Source organism: Scyliorhinus canicula, chromosome 16, assembly GCF_902713615.1.
Source record: "Scyliorhinus canicula chromosome 16, sScyCan1.1, whole genome shotgun sequence".
In the NCBI taxonomy this organism is placed as follows: Eukaryota; Metazoa; Chordata; class Chondrichthyes; order Carcharhiniformes; family Scyliorhinidae; genus Scyliorhinus; species Scyliorhinus canicula.
The window spans coordinates 9,303,993-9,327,840 of record NC_052161.1 but is presented as its reverse complement, the minus strand read 5'-3'; the positions used below and the strand labels follow the sequence as shown (position 1 = coordinate 9,327,840).

Below are 23,848 nucleotides of genomic sequence, written 5' to 3'. Positions count from 1 at the left end.
CCCCCTCTCTCTCTCTCTCTCTTCCCCCTCTCTCGCTGTCTCTCTCCCTGTCGTTATTTCCCTTTTTATCTCTTTTCTGTTCCTTCCTCTTTTTCCTTCTTGCTTTACTTTTCTCTTTCTTTCACTCCCTTTTTCTATTTCTCTCTCTGACTCAGTCCCTCTCTTTGGCCTCCCCCCCCCCCCCCCCCCCCCCCGTTGCTGCCACCTTCTCTTTCTCTGTATTGCAGAGAGTTCTGTTTTGACATCACTGCAGCGTTGATCACCCTGCATCGCCCTCACTCATGAAAATGATGAAAAGTAACCAATTAAAACCGTAACCGTATTTCGGGCACTGTGCCCATGTCTGCCCCACGCAATCTGTCAACGTTAGCTCCTGGGGGGGGGGGGGGGTTTAGAGAGATGTCTGAACGTTTGTTTAAAGAGACGGGCTTTAAGGAGGAGTTTAATTGGACAGGAGAAGTTTCAGAGACGTGAGCTGAGACGTTTTAACAGCTGAGCGACAACAACTTATATAGCGCCTTTAACATAGTAACATCCCAAGGTGCTTCACAGAGTGATTCTAAAACAAAATATCACTGTGGTGATATGATCTGCATACTCGTCTGCCATTGGGCCAGAACGTCGGCTTACCATTGGCCCTGGTCGGTCATGTGCCTCTCAACCGATTGGCCGAGAGGCTGAGTTAACCACGCCTCTATTAACGAGGTATAAATGCTCAGACGCCTGACGATCGTCCCTTTCCACTGTTGACGATCGCAGAGCTGTGTTCTAGTCAATTAAAGCCAGACTTTGGTAAATCACTCGCCTCGCGTACAATCGATGGTACATCAATCACATCGAGGCATACAAAGATATTAGGTCAGCTGAATAAAAGCTTGGTGAAAAGGTAGGTTTTTAACCAGTCTTAAAGGTGGGGAGAGAGAAAGAGAGACGGAGAGAGAGAGAGCGAGAGAGAGAGACGGAGAGAGGTAAGGTTGGAATTCCAGAGCTTGGAGAACGGTCACCAATGGTGGCCTGGTGGTTATAATCAATGGGCCAGAATTAGAAATGCAGCTATCTCAGGGAGTTGTGGGCTGGAGGGGATTATAAATAAGTCACAAGTAGGCTTACATCCACTCTGCAACAGAGTTACTGTGAAAATCCCCTAGTCGCCACATTCCGGCGCCTGCTCGGGTACACGGAGGGAGCATTCAGAATGTCCAAATTACCTAACAGCACGCCTTTCTGGACTTGTGGGAGGAAACCGGAGCACCCAGAGGAAACCCACGCAGGCACAGGGAGTACGTACAGACAGTGACCCAAGCCGGCAATCGACCCTGGGACCCTGGCGCTGTGAAGCAACACAGCGCTACTGTGCCGCCCTATCTCAAGAGAGTTGGTGGGCTGGAGGAGGTTACAGGGAGCGGCAAGGCATTTGGGCGACTTGTAAAACAAGCACGGGAATCTTATAATCATGACTAGACATTTATAAGGGAGGGAGAAAGCAACTGAGATTAGTGTTTGAAGTACTTTAGCATAGAATCGTAGAATTTACAGTGCAGAAGGAGGCCATTCGGCCCATCGGGTCTGCACCGGCCCTTGGAAAGGGCAGTTTAGCGTGGCCAATCCACCTCACCTGCACATCTTTGAACTGTGGGAGGAAACCGGAGCACCCAAAGGAAACCCACGCAGACACGGGGAGAACGTTCAGACTCCGCATCGGCAGTCACCAGAGGTGGGAATTGAACCTGGGTCCCTGGAGCTGTGAGGCAGCGGTGTTAACCACTGCGCCACTGTGCCGCCCTAAGAACCAGCAAAGATGCATTGGGCTGAATGGCCTCCTGTTCTGCGCTCAGCTTTCTGTGGTTCTGCATTGTTTCTTCTCCCTTTATGGAATAAAACGTTTGCTGCACCCGCGTGCAACACAATTGCTGTTATTGGGAGTCGGCCTATAAATAGCGCAGGTGCTACATCAGTGGCCCTTGCGTAGCACGTGTTGCTGCACAGGTTTATTCTGTCGTGCCACAACTGGAAGTTAATTGACCACTTGGGAGTTGTTAAATCTCAGCAGGTGTTTCAGCCGCAGGCCCAGCCTGCGCTGTCAAGCAGTGAAACTCCCAACTTACCGCTCTAAAATAATCATTGGACCATCACAATTTCAGTATTCCTTCAAAGCATCGCTTCCTGCTCTGTGAAGTTGCCCTGTAGCTATTTAATTCTGGCTGCAGTTTTTTTTTCCCCTCCTGTATCATAGAGTATATCAACATGCTCCATCGATGTACGGATCAATCTTTGTTTTATTGTAAGGTGACTGGTTGAAGTTTCTTGTGATACGCAGTCCAGAGGGTGAACCAGGGACAGACGCCAGCCCTGTTTAATTTAGCAATGTCTGTTTCTATATATGTGAGATCAAATTGATTGGAGATTTTGAGAGGGCAGCTCATTTTTATCGAGGCTTGTATATATTTTTAGTGATGAAGGGTGAGAAGGGGCTCAAGTTCTTACTGGAGGGGGGGGGGGGGTACATGCGGGACACCAGCTCTATTCCATCATCCAACTGCTTACTACCCACACAGCCTGGTCTGACTGTCAGCACAGTTGCACTCTGACCTGCCTACATAGGGATCAATTTGATAAGGGAGCAGACATATGCGTTGCCACGCAGTTTTACTCTGGAGGGGATAGCAGTGTTTAGTCTTGTAGTGGTCGAGCTCAGTCTGGATAAAACCCACATTGTGTGTTCTGGATGCAGGTTTTAAGGATTGTACCATTATAAATCATCATGGATTATCTTCTCTGGTCAGTGATTGAGCAATGAGTTGGTCCGTGTTGTTGCCCTTTCTAAACCATGGTGTGTCTTAACCCATGTACGGTGGACAAATGACTGCGAGACTCAGTTTATAGAACAGAACAGTATTTATTCAGGCGCACACCATGGTTTTGGTTATTCAATCGCACACTCCCAATCATAGGTTACACTATACACCAATAGTTCCAAGATCTTAACTTAACATGGCAGTGACTGACAAGTGCTAGGCAGATACAGGCCTGTTATCTGTAATTCCGGTCTTGTAGTCCTCTGTTAGCTGGTTATCAGGGGCTGGTTTAGCACACTGGGCTAAATCGCTGGCTTTTAAAGCAGACCAAGGCAGGCCAGCAGCGCGGGTTCAATTCCCGTATTGGCCTCCCCGAACAGGCGCCGGAATGTGGCGACTAGGGGCTTTTCACAGCAACTTCATTGAAGCCTACTCGTGACAATAAGCGATTTTCATTTCATTTTCATTTTCATTTCATCAACCTGGTTCTCTTCTATGAAATGAAAATGGCTTATTGTCACGAGTAGGCTTCAATGAAGTTACTGTGAAAAGCCCCTAATCGCCACATTCCGGCGCCTGTTCGGGGAGGCTGGTACGGGAATCGAACCGTGCTGCTGGCCTGCCTTGGTCTGCTTTAAAAGCCAGCGATTTAGCCGAGTGAGCTAAACCAGCTCTGGTCCTTCTTCTGTTGGTAGTGTGGATGGTCCCCTTTGTTGGCCGTTGGAAGTCACCGTTGTTAGTTGCTGCTGCTCCAGGGAAAGAATGAATCCGTGCAGTGTCATGTGAGAGTACCTTTAAGAAATAAGTGTTCAAGAAATGTACCTTTAAGAAATGGGTGTTCACCAGTGATGTCAGAGTGTGGGTGGAGCTGGGCTATCTGTCAGCTTTTTAATTTCGTTTTAGGCAGTTTGCTGCAGGGTGTGTTTTAGTTTTGTTTTCAGTATTGGAGCTGAAGCCAGACAGAGCGGGTGTACTGCTGTTCTCTCTGCCATGAAAAGACTATCTCTTGATCATTTGGGGAATTCAGAATTAAAAATGTTCTCAGTAGTGAATGCAAACCTGATGTGCTTCTGTTAAAAGGTGTTTCTTCTGTCTTCTGGATGTTGTTTGGGAAGTTATTAAGCATTAATTAGTGTTGAATTCTTTGGGGATTGTATTTGAATTGATGGTTGCTAAAATGTTCACTGTATTTTTTAAAAAGGTTAACTTGAGTTCATAGAATATACATTGTTTTGCTTTTAAAAAAAAAACATTTCTATTTCTGCTGTACCACACCTGTAGATTGGGCCGTGTGCTCCCCATACCACAATCTAGTAAAAGTTGTGGGTCACGTGAACTCTTTGGGATTCTCTAAACCCTGGCCCATAACAGCGGTAACTGTTAGGCTGTTTGACTTTCGTGACTCTTTTGGTGGGCGGTCTCTGGGTCCTTTGACAATCAATTGATCAGGGCTCGATCAGCCTGAACGATCAAGTCCAATCAGGGGCTGCCACATCAATTTTGGGGTGGGCATTCAGTGGCCATGCTTGAAGGTGTTGAATGCATGTAAGCTTTCCAAATAAGGAAGTTAGGTGCCCCTGTGTCTGGTAAACAATTGTGATTAACAGGACAGTTCTCTTGTTCCTGGGATGACCTGGAACTTTTACTTATGTTATTCACATCAAGCTGTGAAATCGTTTAAAGTCTGCAAAGCCTTTTTCTGTAGCTTTATTTGATCTGCCCTGCAGCCTGCTTGCCCATACCCTTGACCGCTTTTCCCAGCATCCCTTGCTGGACACCATTTTAGGTGGCCACAGAGTCAAAGGTACACTTACCAGCAGAACAATACAGCTTATAGAATTGGAGGATCTTCCATTACAGGGAGAGGATATTGGACCATCATGCCATTGCAGACTTCTGAAAGAGCTGCCCAATTTCATGTTACGCAGCTCCTCTCCCCACCTGTCATGATATGCAAACATACAACCAATGAACACTCAGAATAGACACAACCAATGGACAGTCAGGACACTCAGAGGTGGCATCACCACAAGGGGGCATGACACAAACTCTGTAAAAGGGATGAGGCACTCACACCCTGCCTCTTTCCACAGACCGACATCTAGAGAGTTAGACAGGGTTGATCAGAAACATCAAACCCCAGCACGTGGCTTAGAGCAAGCTGGTACAGTTACACTGAGTTACTACAGTTAGATTAGCAGAGAATCAAACTCATTTGAGAACTGTGTTAATAGTTCAATAAACACGTTGAACTCATTTCAGAGTCTGAAACATCCTTTAGTTAAGACTGCATCAAGTAGCAGCCTGTGTTATCCGAAACAGCAGAACACAACATGATACCAGGAGTGACTGTTCAATCTATTTAGTTCAACTCAGCAAGATCCGTGACAACCAGCTACTTAATACAGGTACAATGGACAAGATTTTGGCTCCTCATCAGCTCAGGACCACCGGCAATCTTAGTGCCAACTGCCGATCTTTCAAGCAGAAATTTCAGCTATACGTGGAAGCATCCGACCTCAATGGCGCGACAGATGCTCGGAAGATAGCTCTTCCACTCACCACTGCGGGTGACCATGCGATAGAGATCTTCAACTCCTTTCACTTTTCCGAAGGGCAGGACAAAACGATGTACCAAACCATCCTGGACAAATTCGACAGCCACTGAGAGGGGGACACCAACAAAATCTTTGAGCGCTACATCTTCAAGCAGAGAATGCAAGGTAAAGACGAACCCTTCAACTCCTATCTAACTAACCTTAGACTGCTAGCGCAATCACTGAATCCATGATCAGAGACCAAATCGTTTTTGGAGTCCACTCTGATCCTCTGAGAGAGCAATTGTTGGAAAATCAAGCACATGACCCTGCCAGTCGCGATTGAAACGTGTACTGTGCATGAGCACTCTAAAAATCGCTATTCACAGTACAAAACGGCAGAAAGTGAAAAACAAGCCTCCCACGAGGTGGAGAGTGATCAGGCCATCTCCCGGATGCAGCGCGTCCACATTGATGAACGCGGTCATTTTCCGTGCTCTTCCCGGGGCCCTACGCATGCGCAATGCGATCGGGAACCTGAAGCGGCTGAAAACTGCACTGCGCAGGTGCAGATGTCTAAGAACCGCACTGCGCATGCGCAACGACGCACTGATCATCATGACGCCGACGTCATGACGTGTGCGAACTGCAGCACCGCCCACTTTTTAAAAAACTGCCCTGCAAGATGCAAACGCTGTTTAAAATGTGGGAAACCGAACCACTATGCAGCCCTGTGCAGATCTGCACCACCAGTCAGGAGCGAGCGCTCCCAATTTCGACAGCTGTGCATCAGAAGTGTGCAACACCGAATGCACAACTCTAATCCAGGCAGCGTGACGGATCCAGATGATGAATATCTGGACAACACTTACCGAGTGGGCATTATTACGAAGTGCGAATACGCCACACCGGACACATCGCGAGTCCAATCAATCCTGGCCGTGGATTCCGAGGACGAATGGCATACAGTGATGAAGGTCAACCACTGCCCCATCCAGTTCAAACTGGACACAGGTGCCTCCACCAACCTGATTTTGCAGGGGGACTTCAAGAGAATCAAGAAGCCGCCCCACAATCCTTCCAGCTGCCTGCAAACTCCTGGACTACAATGGAAACGCAATCAAGGCACTGGGGGTCCTGCCATCTGCAGGCATCCAGCCGACATAAGCAAGAACATAGAACAGTACAGCACAGAACAGGCCCTTCGGCCCTCGATGTTGTGCCGAGCAATGATCACCCTACTTAAACCCACGTAACCCGTATACCCGTAACCCAACAATCCCCCCATTAACCTTACACTACGGGCAATTTAGCATGGCCAATCCACCTAACCCGCACATCTTTGGACTGTGGGAGGAAACCGGAGCACCCGGAGGAAACCCACGCACACACGGGGAGGACGTGCAGACTCCACACAGACAGTGACCCAGCCGGGAATCGAACCTGGGACCCTGGAGCTGTGAAGCATTGATGCTAACCACCATGCTACCGTAACCACCATGCTTACGCTTCGAGATTGTTAAACCAGACAGAGTGTCCCTGCTAGGTGCACACGCCTGCAAAGCAACTGAACCTCATTCAAAGGGTCTACACCACAACGCCGTCCCATTCGGATCTTCAGGCCAGCATCGACGACATCCTAACCCAGTACCCAGATGTATTTAGCGGGATGGGCACGCTGCGGTACGAGTACAAGATTCTACTGCGGCCTGATGCCAAGCCAGTGGTCCACGCACCATGACGTGTCCCTGCTCCACTGAGAGAGGCTGACTGAAGGCAGAGCTCACGATTCTACAACAAAAAGGCATCATCTCCAAGGTCACTGAACCGACCATAAAGAAGCCTTCAGGGGACCTACACATCTGCATTGACCCCAAGGATCTAAACAAAAACATTATGCGGGAACATTACCCCATCCCGAAGAGGGAAGAAATCATGAGTCAGACGGCACACGCACGCTTCTTCAAAAAATTGGACGCATCTCAAGGATTTTGGCAAATCCAACTTGAAGAATCCAGCAGAAGGCTCCGCATCTTCAACACGCCTTTTGGCAGATTCTGCTACAACCGAATGCCATTTGGCATCATCTCGGCATCAGAGATTTTCCATCGCAACATGGAACAGATGATGGAGGGAATAGAAGGGGTTCGTATGTCTGTTGTCGATATCATAATCTGGTCCACAACCCCAGAGGAACATGTGTCGCGACTCAAGAAAGTATTCCGATGCATACATGAACATGGCCTCAAGCTAAACAGGTCCAAGTGCTGTTTTGGGACATCCACGCTGAAGTTCCTGGGCGATCAGATTTCGCAACACGGTGTGCGCCCGGACACAGACAAAATTTAAGCCATCGAGGCAATGAAAGTCCCCGAGGACAAACAGGCAGCACTGCGCTTCCTGGGAATGGTCAATGTCCTTGGCAAGTTCATCCAGAACTTGGCAACACACACCACAGCCCTACGCAACCTGGTGAAAAAAATCTTTGAGTGGAAGGCGGTGCATCGAACAGAGTGGTTGGAGCTGGAGGCCAAGCTCACCACTGCACCCGTCCTTGCATTCCTTGACCCAGACCGAGAGACCAAGATATCCACAGATGCGAGTCAGGATGGCATTGGGGCGCTGTTGCTTCAAAGAGACGGCACGTCATCCTGGGTACTAGTAGTAGACGCGTCACGAGCAATGACACCCACTGAGACCAGATATGCGCAGATTGAGAAGGAGTGTTTAGGTCTTCTCACCGGCATCCTCAAATTTCATGAATATGTCTACAGCTTGCCAACATTTACTGTTGAGACGGATCATAGGCCTCTGGTCCACATCATCCAAAAGGACCTGAACGACATGACGCCTCGTGTGCAGAGAATTCTGCCCAAACTCCGGAGGTATGATTTCAATTTGGTGTACACACCTGGCAAGGAGCTAATCATCGCCGATGCATTGTCCCACTCCGTCACCTCACCCAGTGAACCACTGGAGATCATCCAGCATATTGAATTGCAGGTACAGCTGTGTGCAAGCATTCTCCCGGCAACAGATGAGAAGATCGTTCTCATCCGAGATGAGCCAAAGACCCCCTGTTGCAGCGAGTCACCCACAACCTCAGCAGTGGCTGGCAGAAAGGGCAATGCCCTCAATTCTACAATGCCAAGGACGACCTGACGCTGATCGACGGCATCCTGCTCAAGCTGGACAGGATAGTCATCCCGCTACGTCTCCAGAGCATGGTGCTGCGGCAGATTCATGAGGGACACCTGGGCGTAGAAAAGTGCAGACGCAGGGTTCGGCAAGCTGTCTACTGGCCCGGCATCAACCAGGACATCACGGACATGGTCCGGAACTGCGAAACCTGTCAGAGGTTCCAACCAGTGCAGAGCAAGGAGACGCTCCAACCACATGATCTAGAGACCTCTCCATGGTCCAAGGTGGTCATTAAAGTGTGTAAAGCGACATTCTCACGGCATGGCATCCCGAACACCGTCATGAGCGACAATGGCCCCGTGCTTCCACAGTCACGAATGGTCCACGTTTGCCAAGAGCTACAATTTCAGGCATGCCACATCCAGTCCACACTATCCGCAGTCCAATGGCAAAGTCGAAAAAGGGTTGCACATCATTAGACAGCTCTTCCGCAAGGCCTCAGACTCCGCTTTCAACATACACCTTGCACTACTTGTGTACCGGGCGACTTCCTTGTCCACTGGCATGTCGCTAGCTGAACTGCTAATGCACAGGGACCTGCGGACGACGCTTCCAGCCATACACCTGCATAACACCACACCACCCACCCATCATCCTGTAAATTAATCTGCTACAAGTACCTTTCCAATGATCTTTTGGAAATTCCCGTGGAGTCTGACCTCCCCACATGTTCAGGAAGTGCATCCCAGATCTTGGCAATCCTCTGAAGACATTTCTGCTCATTTCCCCAATAGGCCTTTTACCAAATGTTTAAAATCTTATCAGCACTAGTTGCTGGCTGACTTGCTTGATTTCCAGATGATTAACTTGACACCTCTGGTGGTTTATAGTCAGTGAGCTGCTGAGAGCAGCAAGCACCAAGACCTAAAACTTGGAGCATGTCCACAACACCCAGGGCGTTCCAGAACATTTCGCAGCCAATGAAGTACTTTAGAAATGTAGTTGCTGCTGCAATAATGTAACAGCTAGCTTACGCACAGCAAGCTCCCACAGAGAGCAATGTGATAACCGGAGGATTTGTGTTTGTGATGGTCGAGATCACGAGTGTCCGCCTGGATTGTGTGCTCAGTCTGTGGAATGGGACCTGAACTCACAGCCTTCTATCTCCGAGCTGGCTCAGAATGAGCCACAGCTAATATCCGAGAGCAAAACACTGCATGTGCTGCAAATCAGAATTCTGAACAGAAACTGCCGGATACACGCAGCGGATCAGGCATCACCTGTGGAGGGCAAGATGGAGTTGACGTTTCCGGCTGGTGATCTTTCATCAGGACTGTCAAAAAAAAGCTATTGAGACGTAATAGAGTTTTAAGCAAATATAGAGGCTGGAAAGATGGAAGGGAGAGGAAAAAAACACACTTTAGCACTGTGGTTCGCACCAGTGCCTGTGTCCCAGGTTCGATTCCCGGCTTGGGTCGCTGTCTGTGCGGAGTCTGCACGTTCTCCCCGTTTCTGCGTGGGTTTCCTCCGGGTGCTCCGGTTTCCTCCGACAAGTCCCGAAAGAAGTGCTCTGAGGTAAATTGGACATTCTGAATTCTCCCTCTGTGTACCCGAATAGGCGCCGGAATGTGCGACAGGGGGATTTTCACAGTAACTTCATTGCAGTGTTAATGTAGGCCTACTTGTGACAATGAAGGTTATTGTATTAAAAACACAAGAGAAGGTCTGTGACGGGATGGAGGAGGTGAAAGATTAAAGGGGTGGAAGGTAAAAGGGATGGTCATGGATCATGTCAAGAAACCAAAAGATACGTCCAGACGAGGTGTGAATAAAGGTTTCATCCATTTGTTCGCTGTTGTTTGAGAAATCAATTTTTTTTTAAATTACTTCACGGAATGTGGGCATCACTGACTAGAGGCCGGCATTTATTACCCACCCTTAATTGCCCTTGAACTGATGGCATTTGTGAGTCAACCAATTGCTGTGTGTCTAGAGTCACATGTAGGTTAGACCAAGTAAGCTTGGCAGATTTCCTCCCCGAAAGGGCATTAGCAAAACCAGCTGGGTGTTGTTTTAGAACAATCGGCAACAATTTGGTGGCCATCAATAGGCTTAATTCCAGATCTTTTTTGAATTCAAATCCCACCCATCTGCCTAGGTGGGAATCGAACCAGAGTCCCCAGAGCGTTACTTGGGATCACTGGATTAATAGTCTTGTGGCACCCCCCCCCCCCCCCCCCCCTTGGGACCTTTCACATGAGCCCGAGGAAGCCAATCTCCATTTTCTGCCTCACTCCAAAAACAACATAGAACATTACAGCGCAGTACGGGCCCTTCGGCCCTCGATGTTGCGCCGACCTGTGAAACCATCTGAAGCCTATCTGACCTACACTATTCCATTTTCATCCATATGTCTATCCAGTGACCACTTAAATGCCCTTAAAGTTGGCGAGTCTACTACTGTTGCAGGCAGGGCATTCCACACCCCTACTACTCTCTGAGTAAAGAAACTGCCTCTGACACCTGTCCTATATCTACCACCCCTCAATTTAAAGCTATGTCCCCTCGTGTTGGTGATCACCATCCGAGGAAAGAGACTCTCACTGTCCACCCTATCTAACCCTCTGACTATCCTATATGTCTCTATTAAGTTACGTCTCAGCCTTCTCCTCTCTAATGAAAACAACCTCAAGTCCCTGAGCCTTTCCTCGTAAGACCTTCCCTCCATACCAGGCAACATCCTAGTAAATCTCCTCTGAACCCTTTCCAAAGCTTCCACATCCTTCCTATAATGTGGTGACCAGAACTGCACGCAGTACTCAAGGAGCGGCCGCACCAGAGTTATGTACAGCTGCAGCATGACCTTGTGGCTCCGAAACTCAATCCCCCTACTGATAAAGGCTAGCACACCATATGCCTTCTTAACAGCCCTATTAATCTGGGTGGCAACTTTCAGGGATTTATGTACCTGGATGCCGAGATCTCTCTGTTCATCTACACTACCAAGAATCTTGCCATAAACCCAGTACTCTGCATTCCTGTTACACCTCTTCCAGGTCATTTATAAAAATGACAAACAGCAGTGGCCCCAAAACAGATCCTTACGGTACACCACTAGTAACTGAACTCCAGGATGAACATTTGCCATCAACCACCACCCTCTGTCTTCTTTCAGCTAGCCAATTACTGATTCAAACCGCTAAATCACCTACAATCCCATACTTCCATATTTTCTGCAATAGCCTACCGTGGGGAACCTTATCAAACGCCTTACTGAAATCCATATACACCACATCAACTGCTTTACCCTCATCCACTTGTTTGGTCACCTTCTCAAAAAACTCAATAAGGTTTGTGAGGCATGACCTACCCTTCACAAAACCGTGTTGACTATCGCTAATCAACTTGTTCTTTTCAAGATGATTATAAACCCTATCTCTTATAACCTTTTCCAACATTTTACCCCACAAACGAAGTAAGGCTCACAGGTCTATAATTACCAGGGTTGTCTCTACTCCCCTTCTTGAACAAGGGGACAACATTTGCTATCCTCCAGTCTTCTGGCACTATTCCTGTCGACAAAGACGACATAAAGATCAAGGACAAAGGCTCTGCAATCTCCTCCCTGGCTTCCCAGAGAATCCTAGGATAAATCCTATCTGGCCCAGGGGACTTGTCTATTTTTACACTTTCCAAAATTGCTAACACCGCCTCCTTGTGAACCTCAATTCCATCTAGCCTGGTTGACTGAACCTGAGTATTCTCCGCGACAACATTGTCTTTCTCCAGTGTAAACACTGACGAAAAATATCCATTTAACGCTTCCCCTATCTCCTCTGATTCCACACACGACTTTCCATTACTATCTTGATTGGCCCTAATCTTACTCTAGTCATTCTTTTGTTCCTGATATACCTATAGAAAGCCTTAGGGTTTTCCTTGATCCTATCCACCAACGACTTTTCGTGTCTTCTCCTCGCTCTTCTTAACTCTCCCTTTAGGTCCTTCCTGGCTAACTTGTAACTCTCAAGTGCCCTAACTGAGCCTTCATGTCTCACCCTAACATAAGCCTTCTTCTTCCTCTTGACAAGTGCTTCAACTTCCTTAGTAAACCACGGTTCCCTTGTTCGACAACTTCCTCCTTGCCTGACAGGTACATACTTATCAAGGACACGCAGTAGCTGTTCCTTGAAAAAGCTCCACATTTCACAACGTTTCCGACGGTGCAGCACTCCCTTGGTACACAACACAATGTTGCCTTGGATTGTGTTGTCGAGCCGCTGGAGTGGGAACATGAACCAGAGACCTTCCAACTTAAAGATGTTGCCACCAGACCCTGCTGAATGGCCTGCCTCATCTTTGACTCCCCTTTAATGATTGTCACACTTATGCCAGTGAAATTGTTGAACAGCCAGTCTTCTGACGCACAGAACACAGCAACACAGGGGCTGGTTTAGCACACTGGGCTAAATCGCTGGCTTTGAAAGCAGACCAAGCAGGCCAGCAGCACGGTTCGATTCCCGTAACAGCCTCCCCGAACAGGCGCCAGAATGTGGCGACTAGGGGCTTTTCACAGTAACTTCATTGAAGCCTACTCGTGACAATAAGCGATTTTCATTTCATTTTTCGTTTCATTTCATTTCATTTCAAATGACTGAGGCCAGAAGCTTTCACTTATTCTGTGTAGGTGGTGTGTGTGGGTACAGTTTAATATCTTGGAAAAAATGGTTGATGCATTGAATTTTTAACCTCAAACATTTCATTAGCCTTGGGTAAATTTTGTGTAAAATTTATTATCTTTTGTCATTAAATTGCTTTTGCTCTGTGCAGTACTAAATTGGGTACATGTAATAATGTACCATCGCAATTTATATTGCCCTTTCTCGTGTCTTCAGGAACATCCAAATTGCTTTTGCACTCAGTGACTTTCTCCTGATGTGCAGTCACAGTTCTATACACAAATGTAACGTCAGCTTTACACACAGCAATGACCCACAAACGGTAAACATACGAATGACCAACCCCTATCTTAATGGTGCAGACTATGGGTGCAATACTGGAATGGACAGTGTGTGGGGTCTCGGTGCTGCAGCTGTGCTGCTTGCTGCATCATTGCTGGCCAATGAGTTGCAACCAGCCAGTGCAATGTGCGTCCTATCTGCAGGCCAATCGGCCCCATTTCCTCATGCCGGATAAATTGTCGCTCCCTTTGAAATTTGGCACTAGTGCAGCTGACCTGATGAGTGCAATGCTGAAAGCTTCAACAGCATGTCTCTTTTTTTCAACAATACAGAAGAACATAGAACATACAGTACAGAAGGAGGCAATTCGGCCCATTGAGTCTGCACCAATCCACTTAAGCCCTCGCTTCCACCCTATCCCTGTAACCCATTAACCCCTCCTAACCTTTTTGGACACTAAGGGGCAATTTAGCATGGCAAATCCACCCAACCTGCACGTCTTTGGACTGTGGGAGGAAACCCACGTAGACATGGGGAGAACATGCAGGCTGAAAGATTCGATCACACTGAAATTGCAAGTTGTATTTATATTTGCAGCAAGTCTTCAAAATATTCTTTCACACAATTGGTAATTCTACCAACACACCTAAACTGCTTCTCCCTTCCCGCATTCGGTAAAGAAAATCTTCGATCTTGTGTCACCTGCTCTTCTTCCCCGTGTAACCGGCCATGCGCCTGTGAGAGACGTGTCACCTGTCCGTTTGTCCCTGCCTGCAAACTGGCCACACCTTGTGGGTAGGGCACACATTTCCGAATGTCCTTCTTCCAACTCTTGGTATCTCTTTTTTTTGGGGGAGGGCCTGGGACCCTCCGTCCTTTGCTCGCTGGGACTGTCCGAAGCAGGGTTTGAACCCGTAACCTTCCGACCGCGAGGTGGAGATGCCAAGCCAAAGAGTTCCTCCCCTTTGCAACGCCAACACACCAAGAATTAAATGTATTGCAGAGGATGAGCTGCTAAATTTATGCAATGTGACAAAATGGAATTTAAATCACGGACCACAAAGCGTAAACATTGCCCCCCCACCGCCCGCCAAGTGTACAACTGATGGAATTCTTTTTGATCGTGTCTGCTCTCTTTTGTCATAACATCGCCATTCATCAGCCAAGAGTGAAGGCCAAATTCGTCCCACCTGAAATAAAGACTGAAATGTTTTTAATGCAGGGAGCATTCTTCCAATAACTAATCTTCGGGATAAACGTGATTGATTCTCACTTTGTCTGCACAGCAGAAATGTGTTTATATTTTTTCTGGAGTGATTACTCGCACAGTCTGACAATCTCTGAAGATAGAACCGCATAGGACAGGAAGGAACCCCTCGACCCCTGGTGCTTGTTCTGGCCCAATTAGTCTCACTCTCCCTGATTGTCCTTTGTCGCCCTGCACTCCTCATTTTCAAGTATTTCCCCAATTCCCCTTCTGACAGTTTCTATTGAATCTGCTCCCCTCACCCTTAAGGCAGATTGCAACATGGTGCCAATGGCTTTTCTCGGCAATTCTCTCCAATCCATTAAATCCTCTTCTTTCCTCCCAGTGGAAACAGTTAAGAAATATAGAAAATTGAAGCAGGAGGAGGCCATTCAGCCCTTCGAGCCTCCTCTTATGACGAGTGGTTGAGGACCCTGGGTCTGTTCTCATTGGATTAATAAGGGGATCGGGGGTTATGGGGAGAAGGCAGGAGAATGGGGATGAGAAAACATATCAGCCATGATTGAATGGCAGAGCAGACTCGATGGGCCGAATGGCCTAATTCTTCTCCTATGTCTTAGAGTCTTACAACATCCAAGCTGAACGATCCGGAGAACAGATCCAGGAGGCAAAATGTTTGTCTTGTGGGGTTGGCGGTGGGGATTGAAGGCTGCACCCTTACTCAGTATTTCTCAGGCCCGTCTCACAAAAGGATGGGTGAGAATCTACTCTTCCGCCTCCCCAACCCCGGAATTGGACCAGGCTTGCCGTTCGCTTCGACCCAAGCCTCGCTCTGATGCTCCTACTCGTGCAATAATCGCAAGGTTTCACAGCTTTAAAGAGCTGATACTCCGATGGCCAAGTGTGCACCGGGATTTTACATGGGAGGGGCCAGTCTATCAGATTATACCAGGACATGAGTGCAGACCTGGCGAAGAAAAGGGCCCCTTTAACAAGGTGAAACCATCCCTGTATAGGAGTGGAGTCAATTCTGTGACTATCTATCCAGCCCACCTTCGTGGAAGATTCTGTGAAAAATACTTTTTGTTCGGCTTGCTGTATGAGGTAAGCTCATTTGTTTAGAAGCACAATTTGGGCTCCATTTAATTTAATCTATGGCTCATTGTGTGGAACTTTTCATGTCTGTTGTACAGATGTACCCTTGTTGACCGTAGTTATATATGAAGAATTTCTTCTGTTCGCTCCTCATCAATGCCTATGCTTTTTCATTGCATCATTACCATTTGCCGCGACTTTCAGGCGCTCTCGTGGCGCTCTAAGTTACATACGTCATGGCTCAGATAGGAGGGGTAGGGACCCCTGGCGTTTTTTACATCCTTTTCTCCTTTTTCTCTCCTATTCACCACGTGTACTCTCGCATTGATTTTTGAATTCTGGGTAAGGGTCCCCTCCCGTCGGGGGCGGCGGCTGAGCACTCAGCAATTGTAATCTCTGACCATACTTTGTCAACCTGTTGCTGGAGTCCGGCCCCACTCAACATCCACCCTGAAGGTTGAACTCTACTTTGTCGGCCAGTAGTAAATAGGTCTGACCCCATCTCCCCTTCCACATTGGCTGTCCTCAGGGGGGATATTATTCCCTGTTGCGCACATGTGCTAAAGATGAAGAAATTAGAACAGCAGAGGCTGGTGGGCACTATTTCAGAGATAGATCACCAATACTCTCTTGATTCACTCTGGAATTATATGCAAGCGGACAAAAGTTGCGGACCCAGTTTGAACTACTGATCACCAATAAAGCTGTGCGTTTGCTGCAGAGCTCCAGGGATACTTTCTACGAAAGTATGTGTCCACTGTGGAGTGGACTTGATGGGCCGAATGGCCTTACTTCCACCCCTATGTCTTATGGTCTTAATATGGGGAGAAGGCCAGTCATCTTTTAGCACATTAACATAAACCCAAACAACCTCCCGTGAGATCCCCTAGATCAGGGGTGGGCAAACTACGGCCCGCGGGCCGCATGCGGCCCGCCAAAGGTCTTTATGCGGCCCACCAAGTCATTAAAAAAAAAATTAAAAAAAAAAAAATTAAAACATTTTTTTTAAGGTTAATGGGGGGGGTGGTGCTGTTGGGTTACTTACTGGTATAGGGTGGATACGTTGACTTGAGTAGGGTGATCATTGCTCGGCACAACATCGAGGGCCGAAGGGCCTGGTCTGTGCTGTACTGTTCTATGTTCTATATGAGGCGTCCAGAATCATAACCGGGTGCAGTAATTATTTTACTTAATATACTATGCGGCCCTTTAAAATTGTGAATTTCTGAATGTGGCCCTTGCATGGAAAAGTTTGCCCACCCCTGCCCTAGATACTCAATCTGGGGGGGGGGGGGGGGGGGGTGTAACCTCGATTCCACCCCACTCCAGGTCAATGCGGTTTTTTTATCCTTCAACTGGGACCTGTATAAATCTGAGCCTCCGGAAGACCAATCAATCAATGGCTGCTTTCCTGGATAGCCTGCTCATCCCATCGGTCGTAACAGTCGAGAGTGGTGAGTTGGACTCCCCGATACGTCCTGGCGAGATTTGAATATGCATTGGTCTTATGCAGGCTGGTAACTCCGGTCGAGTTTTATAACAAATATTCGGAACAACCCACAACTGTGTTATTGGACACTTTTAATGACGTCCTATCCCATGGTTCATTGTCTCCAACCTTTACTCTATTTCATTGCTCCTTAAGAGGGACAAAGATCCGACCCAGTGTGGTTCAAACAGACCCATCTCGCTCTTGAACGCAGATGTTAAGCTGCTTGCTAAGCTTCTGGCGCCCTGGTTGGAACCTTGCCTTCCAAGCATAATTCCAGAGGACCAAACAGGCTTTGTAAAGGACCGTCAGTTATCAGCTACCAGACGTCATTTTTTGAATGTTATACTCTCTCTCTCCTGCACCCGAGGCAGAGGTGACAGTATCTCGACACACAGAGAAAGCTTTCAACAGGGTAGAAGTGAGACCATTTGTTTGAGATACTGAGAAGATTTAGCTTTGGTCAAACATTTGTCTCATGGATTAGTTTGTTATACAATCCCCTACTGCCAACATTCATGTGAATACCTCATATTCAGATTACTTCCCCTTGAATTTAGAAGGATGAGGGGGGGATCTTATAGAAACATATAAAATTATGAAGGGAATAGATAGGTTAGTTGCAGGCAGGTTGTTTCCACTGGCAGGTGAAAGCAGAACTAGGGGGCATAGCCTCAAAATAAGATTTAGGAATGAGTTTAGGAGGAACTTCTTCACCCAAAGGGTTGTGAATGTATGGAATTCCTTGCCCAGTGAAGCAGTTGAGGCTCTGTCATTAAATGTTTTCAAGTTAAAGATAGGTAGTTTTTTGAAGAATAAAGGGATTAAGGGTTATGGTGTTCGGGCCGGAAAGTGGAGCTGAGTCCAAAAAAGATCAGCCACGATCTCATTGAGTGGCGGAGCAGGCTCGAGGGGCCAGATGGCTGACTCCTCCTCCTAGTTCTTATGTTCTTATGAATAGGGGCACTATATAGGGCTGCCCACCCTCTCCACTTTTATTCACCCTGAGCCTCTCTGTGGCTTTGAGAGTTTCTGATCAATGAAGGAGTATTAATCGGGAGAGTGTGGAACATCAGGTATCTCTTTATGCAGATTACCTGTCTTTGTACATAACAGATCCATTTCCCTCCATCAACGGCATAGTGAAGACACTTAATAATTTCAGCTCCTTCTCTGGCTGTAAATTAAATCGAGGTAAGAGTGAATAATTTCCGATCAACCCCCAGGTAGATGACCTGGTGATCCTCAAGTTTTAAAAAATGTTAAAAAATAAATTTAGAGTACCCAATTTATTTTTACGGGTTGGCTCCTATGCTGTCTGCCCTGTTTCCCCCTGTCTGGGTTTGGGGGTTTAGCTATTTAAGGATCAGTGAGGCTTCTTTTGGTTCCAAGTTGCTTTTCCGCTTGCTGCATCCTCTCCTGCACTTGCCCAATCCGAGTTCTTTCAATCTCACTGTCTCTCTCTCTTTCATTTCCCTTTCTCACCCTCTTCCTTTGGGTCTTTCTCCCCATTCCTCTCTCCCCCAGTAAGAAGTCTTCCAACACCAGGTTAAAGTCCAACAGGTTTGTTTCCAATCACTAGCTTTCGGAGCGCAGCTCCTTCCTCAGGTGAAGGTCTCTCCCCTACTCATCTCTCCATTTCTCTTTCCCACTCTCTCTTTTCACCCCTTCCTTCACATTTTCGTCTTCTCTCCTTTCCGTCCACTTCTCTCCCCCTCTTTCTCCCTTTCTGTCACCTTCGACCGCTCCCTCCCTCCCTCCGTTGTTGTTGTCTTTCTAAAAATAAGTTTAGAGTACCCAATTCTTTTTTTTCCGAATTAAGGGGCAATTTAGTGTGGCGAGTCCATCTAGCCTACACATCTTTTGGGTTGTGGGGGCGAAACCCATGCAAACACGGGGAGAATGTGCAAACTCCACACGGACAGTGACCCAGAGCGGGGATCGAACTCGGCGCCCTGAGGCAGCAATGCTAGGTGATCGTCAAGTTAAATCATCACCAGTCAGCTCTCCCCCCTCAAAGGGGAAAGCAGCCTATGGTCATCAGGGACTCTGGTGACTTTAACTTTTACTATGGCTACAAGAGCAGATCAGTGGTTAGGAATTCTAGAGCATGCAACCAACCTCCTGACTCCCCCAAAACTGTCCACCATCTGCAAGATACAAATAGAGTGTGATGGAAAACTCTCTGTTTGCCTGGATGAGTGGAACTCCAACAACACTTAGGTTCAACAGCATCCTGAACAGAGCTTGAGCAGCACCCCACCCATCACCGTAAACATTTACTCCCTCCACCACTGATGCACAGTGACACAGTTTGTAGCTTAAAATAAACTAGTTCAGTAGTAAAGGTTAAATAAATAACTTGTCATTTTTCTGGAGCCTCATTGTGTTTGGTCCTAGCTAAGTAGGTCATGGGACATCTTAGTGGGTGGAGACTGGAGGATGCCTAATGCTTGGGATGCAGGGAGGAGCCAGGTCTGTCTGTAGTTTGGCAGTCTACTATAGGATTTCAAGTTAACAGAAATGTCTGACAAGACAGAAGGATTTTCAGGTTGCTCCTGAAAGGGGGTCTCTCCAAAAGTCTGCATAAAGAAGCAAGAAATCCTGATTGGTAACTTTATTGATAAGTGGCAATTGAACTGTATTGCGTTGCTTAATTGGGATATACAGTGGCAGGTGTAGATAGTGAGTTAAAGGGTTTTCCCCTTTTATTTGAGAGCTGTTTAACTGTTAATTGTAAAGCTACTTAATTGTTGTTAATATGGTTAATGTTGCGATTAAATTAAAGTTTGTTTCACCATAAAAGATACGTATTGGCCCGTGTTTAGTCTGTCCTCAGTCTTATAAATTGTAAATTGTTGGGATTCTCATACAGTCCCGATCACAGCCTTCTGCTGATCCTAGTCCAGTGACTCATGATAGTTATGAACTGTTGTATATTTTCCTTCCACACTTTGCTAATGGGAGTGACCAGGCCAATGGGGAATATCACTATGTTATTTCCTACGATGATGAAATATAATAAAAATGGCTTATTGTCACAAGTAGGCTTCAATGAAGTTACTGTGAAAAGCGCCGAGTCACCACATTCCGCCGCCTGTTCGGGGAGGCCGGTACGATAATTGAACCCGCGCCGCTGGCCTTGTTCTGCATTACAAGCCAGCTGTTTAGCCCACTGTGCTAAACCAGCCCCATAAATATAAATGAGGTTCCCCATGTACAGACTTGGGTGCTCTCCATTCTATTTGAGAAAGTCGGGGGAAGGACCTTGTCTGGACTACAGGAAAACCTTGCAGTTGAAATTGTTGGTAGGATCAATAGAAAATTAGCAGGGCGGGAGACGACCGAGCTTGGGGTTTAAATGCTTGTAGGACCCGAAGGGGCAACTGAGGGAGGTAAGGGATTCTGCACTTCCGAGCTCCGGGGAGTGAATGAGTTTGGTTTGGCGATGGCATGATGAATCTTGAAGAAGAACGTGCGGGATGGTGCCACATCAGAGTAGAGGAACAAGAGAGCAAAGCTGAGAGGAACACTGGCTAAAGCATTATTTGATAGAGCGACAGAGAAGAAAAAACTGGAGATAGACGGAGCAAGAGAAAAGGAGGAGGCTGAGAGAAACAGCTGTCGCAAGGATATCGCAGTGTATTTACACCGCTTTGGGCTTTGAAATAAATGGCCACCTGTCATCCGTAGTGAGGCTTCTGTTTAATTAACTCCTCTTCGGTCCTCATGACATAACCTTTGAGGAATGCAAGTGAATAAATCAAGAGCTTTCCAAGAAACTTCATGTTTCCTGCTCTTGCTGGTTATTCTCTGAACATTCCGCATCGGAGGCTGATCACTGTGGAGGGTCAATCGTTTGAAGTTGCCGTGTTTGCTGTGGGGTGATAGAGGCAGATATAAAGTGTGAGATATGGTGCTCTTCCAGTGGTTAATGGCATGTTATAGGGATGAATAGACTGGTGCTACTGTAATTCCCATTACTACCAATAAATAATTCTGCTGCTGGCTGTAGAATTGTAGAAATTATTTGCAGATGTGATTTCTGAGGTCTCTCTACTTGTGGGGATAGTTTGAGAGACTCTTTTAAAACCTCCAGATGGGGAAGAACTCGCATGGGGAGCAGCCAGACTCCAGGTTTAGTCTCGACATGTCTGTTTCCACTCTGTTCTGATGAGGAACTTGTGTAAATCTGGTATTGAGACCCACCCGACTCCAAATTGAAGCAGGTGTCGGCAGGATCTGACCAGATCCTAATGCGTTCGAGCTTAATTTATGCTCTTAATCTTTAGTTTGAAGTGAAAGGGAGGTCTTGTTTTATATTGCCTCTCTTCATTCCTCCTACCAAAATGTATCACTTCGTCATCCTCTGATTTGAATTCCATCTGTCACGTACATGTCTGTCCATTCCACCAGCCTGTCTATGTCCTCTTGAAGTCTATCACTAGCCTCCTCTAGGTTCATGATACTTTTAAATTGTGAGCCATCTGGAAATGTTGAAGTTCTGCCCTATAGTCTAGGCCATTGATATTGATCGAGAAAAGGGGAGGCCCTCTTACCAACTCCTGGGAAACCCCGCCTTCCTCCAGCCTGAGAAACACCTGTTCACCTTTGTTGCCTGTTACGCAGCCTACTCGTATACGTGTTGCCAAGTCTCTCTCATTCCGTGGACTTCAGCTTTGCTCGCAAGCCCCCCATGTGGCACTTTGTCAAATGCCTTTTGGAAGTCTGTATACACCAGAGTCACTGCGTGACTATCATCAATCCTGCCGCCTCAGCAAAAACGTCAATCAAATTAGTTAAACACAATTTGCGTTTAACTATCTTTTCCTTAGTGAACTCGCACATTTCCAAGTGACTGTTTGGTTAAAGGTTATCTTTTCTCAATCTTTTCCCCCCCACCAGTGTTAACCTGGCAGGCCTGTGCTTGCTGAGTTTATCATTCCACCCCTATTTTGGTCGTAAGTGCAAAAGTCCATCCCCCCTGTACCTAAGGAGGATTGGAAGGGGTGTCTGGAATTTCCACTCTTTTTTGGATGCATCTCACCTGGGCCTGTGACATATCATTTTAATTTGATTTTGCATGTGTATGTATTTGATGTGAGCGCCAACTGTCCATAGGTTCTGCTAACACCGGTCAATGGATAATATCATTTTAAAAATTCTTTCATGGCATTTGCCGCCCATCCCTAATTGTCCCTGAACCAATTGTCCTCCTCAGCCATTTCAGGGGGCAGTTCGGGTCAAACGCAATGTGGTGGATTTGGAGTCACATGTAGGCCAGATGAGTGTAAAGAAGGCAGATTTCCTTCCCTGAAGGGCGTTAGTGACCCAGATGGGTTTTTATAACTATCATGTGAGTTTACCTTTTGAGAAAAGTTTTTGTCTTATCACATGACTTCAATTATGTCATTGTGTGGGTGGAGCTGAGCACTGGCTGTGAGGTTTTTGATTTCACTTTGAGTTTTGGCTGTTGTGGACTACAAACAGGAGAAAGAAGTGTTTTGCCCAGTCAAATTAAATATCTGTTCCAGTAAAAATCACCTTGTTGGTGGCTTTGAAGATATATTCAGGGAAAGCCGGTCTCATTCAAGTGAGAATGCAGAAAGCTGGGCCACGCACTTGATAAAAGGGGTTTTGGGATTTTGTTTTTGAATTGGAACAGTTAAGAGGGAATTCATTAAGTGTTATACATAGCTTACTGTAGCTGGGTGGTGTCTTTATGTTTGTAATTGATAGAAATTCTAGCTGCGTGTTTATATAAATGGTAAATTCTTAGAATAAAGTTTATGTCGATTTAAAGTGCACAGGGAGTCTGTTGAATCACACCTGAAGTGAAAGGTTCTTGTGCTCATCCTAGCTAAATTCAACATAAAAGTTATAGGTCAGGTGACCTCCAGAATACACTTTGTAGTTTCTAAACCCTGGCCCATGACAATTTCATGGTCCACATTACCGAAACTAGTTTATAATTCCAGATTATTTATCTGCAGAGGTGGGATTAGAACCTGTGTCGCCAGAACATTAGCCTGGGGCTCTGGATTTCTAGTCAAGTGACATTGCCACTACACCACCGGCTGACCTACTGAGTATTTCCAGCATTGTCTCCCGTTGTTGTAACCCTGTTATCGTGTGAGATCAGGCCAAAAATATTTTCAAATATCAGCACACCTTGGAATCTTGAATTCTCCAGAAAGGTGTCTTCTGAGGCACCTTTTCTCAGTTGCCAACCTAAATTTCCAATGCTAAAGATTTCTCTATGAACTAATTTTTAAAACAATCTTCTTGTGTGTGCAGGTATTTTGGAAATCGATCCTATTGCTATGACAGACTTCGGAAGTATAGCCTTGCACTAGAAGATGCTGAAACCTCCATCAGGCTTGCTGCTGACTGGCCGAAAGGCTACTTCAGAAAGGGAAGAGCGCTACTAGGAATAAAGGTGAGTGTATTGATCCACTACACGTATTGGCAGTGTATTGATCCACTACACGTATTGGCAGTGTATTGATCCACTGCAGGTTTCGGCAGTGTATTGATCCACTACACGTATTGGCAGTGTATTGATCCACTGCAGGTTTTGGCAGTGTATTGATCCACTGCAGGTATCGGCAGTGTATTGATCC

General features: G+C 46.7%; 1 protein-coding gene across 2 annotated transcripts in view; it reads left to right on the top strand.

Moving 5' to 3' along the window:
* The window catches only part of zgc:123010 (uncharacterized protein LOC641500 homolog), a 165,314-nt gene that overhangs the window by 85,729 nt on the left and 55,737 nt on the right, over positions 1 to 23,848 (top strand). For both annotated transcript variants that reach the window (XM_038822347.1, XM_038822346.1), the window contains exon 9: positions 23,523 to 23,664. In XM_038822347.1, coding sequence (XP_038678275.1) covers positions 23,523 to 23,664 — 142 coding nt within the window. The remainder of the gene's footprint in view (positions 1 to 23,522; positions 23,665 to 23,848) is intronic.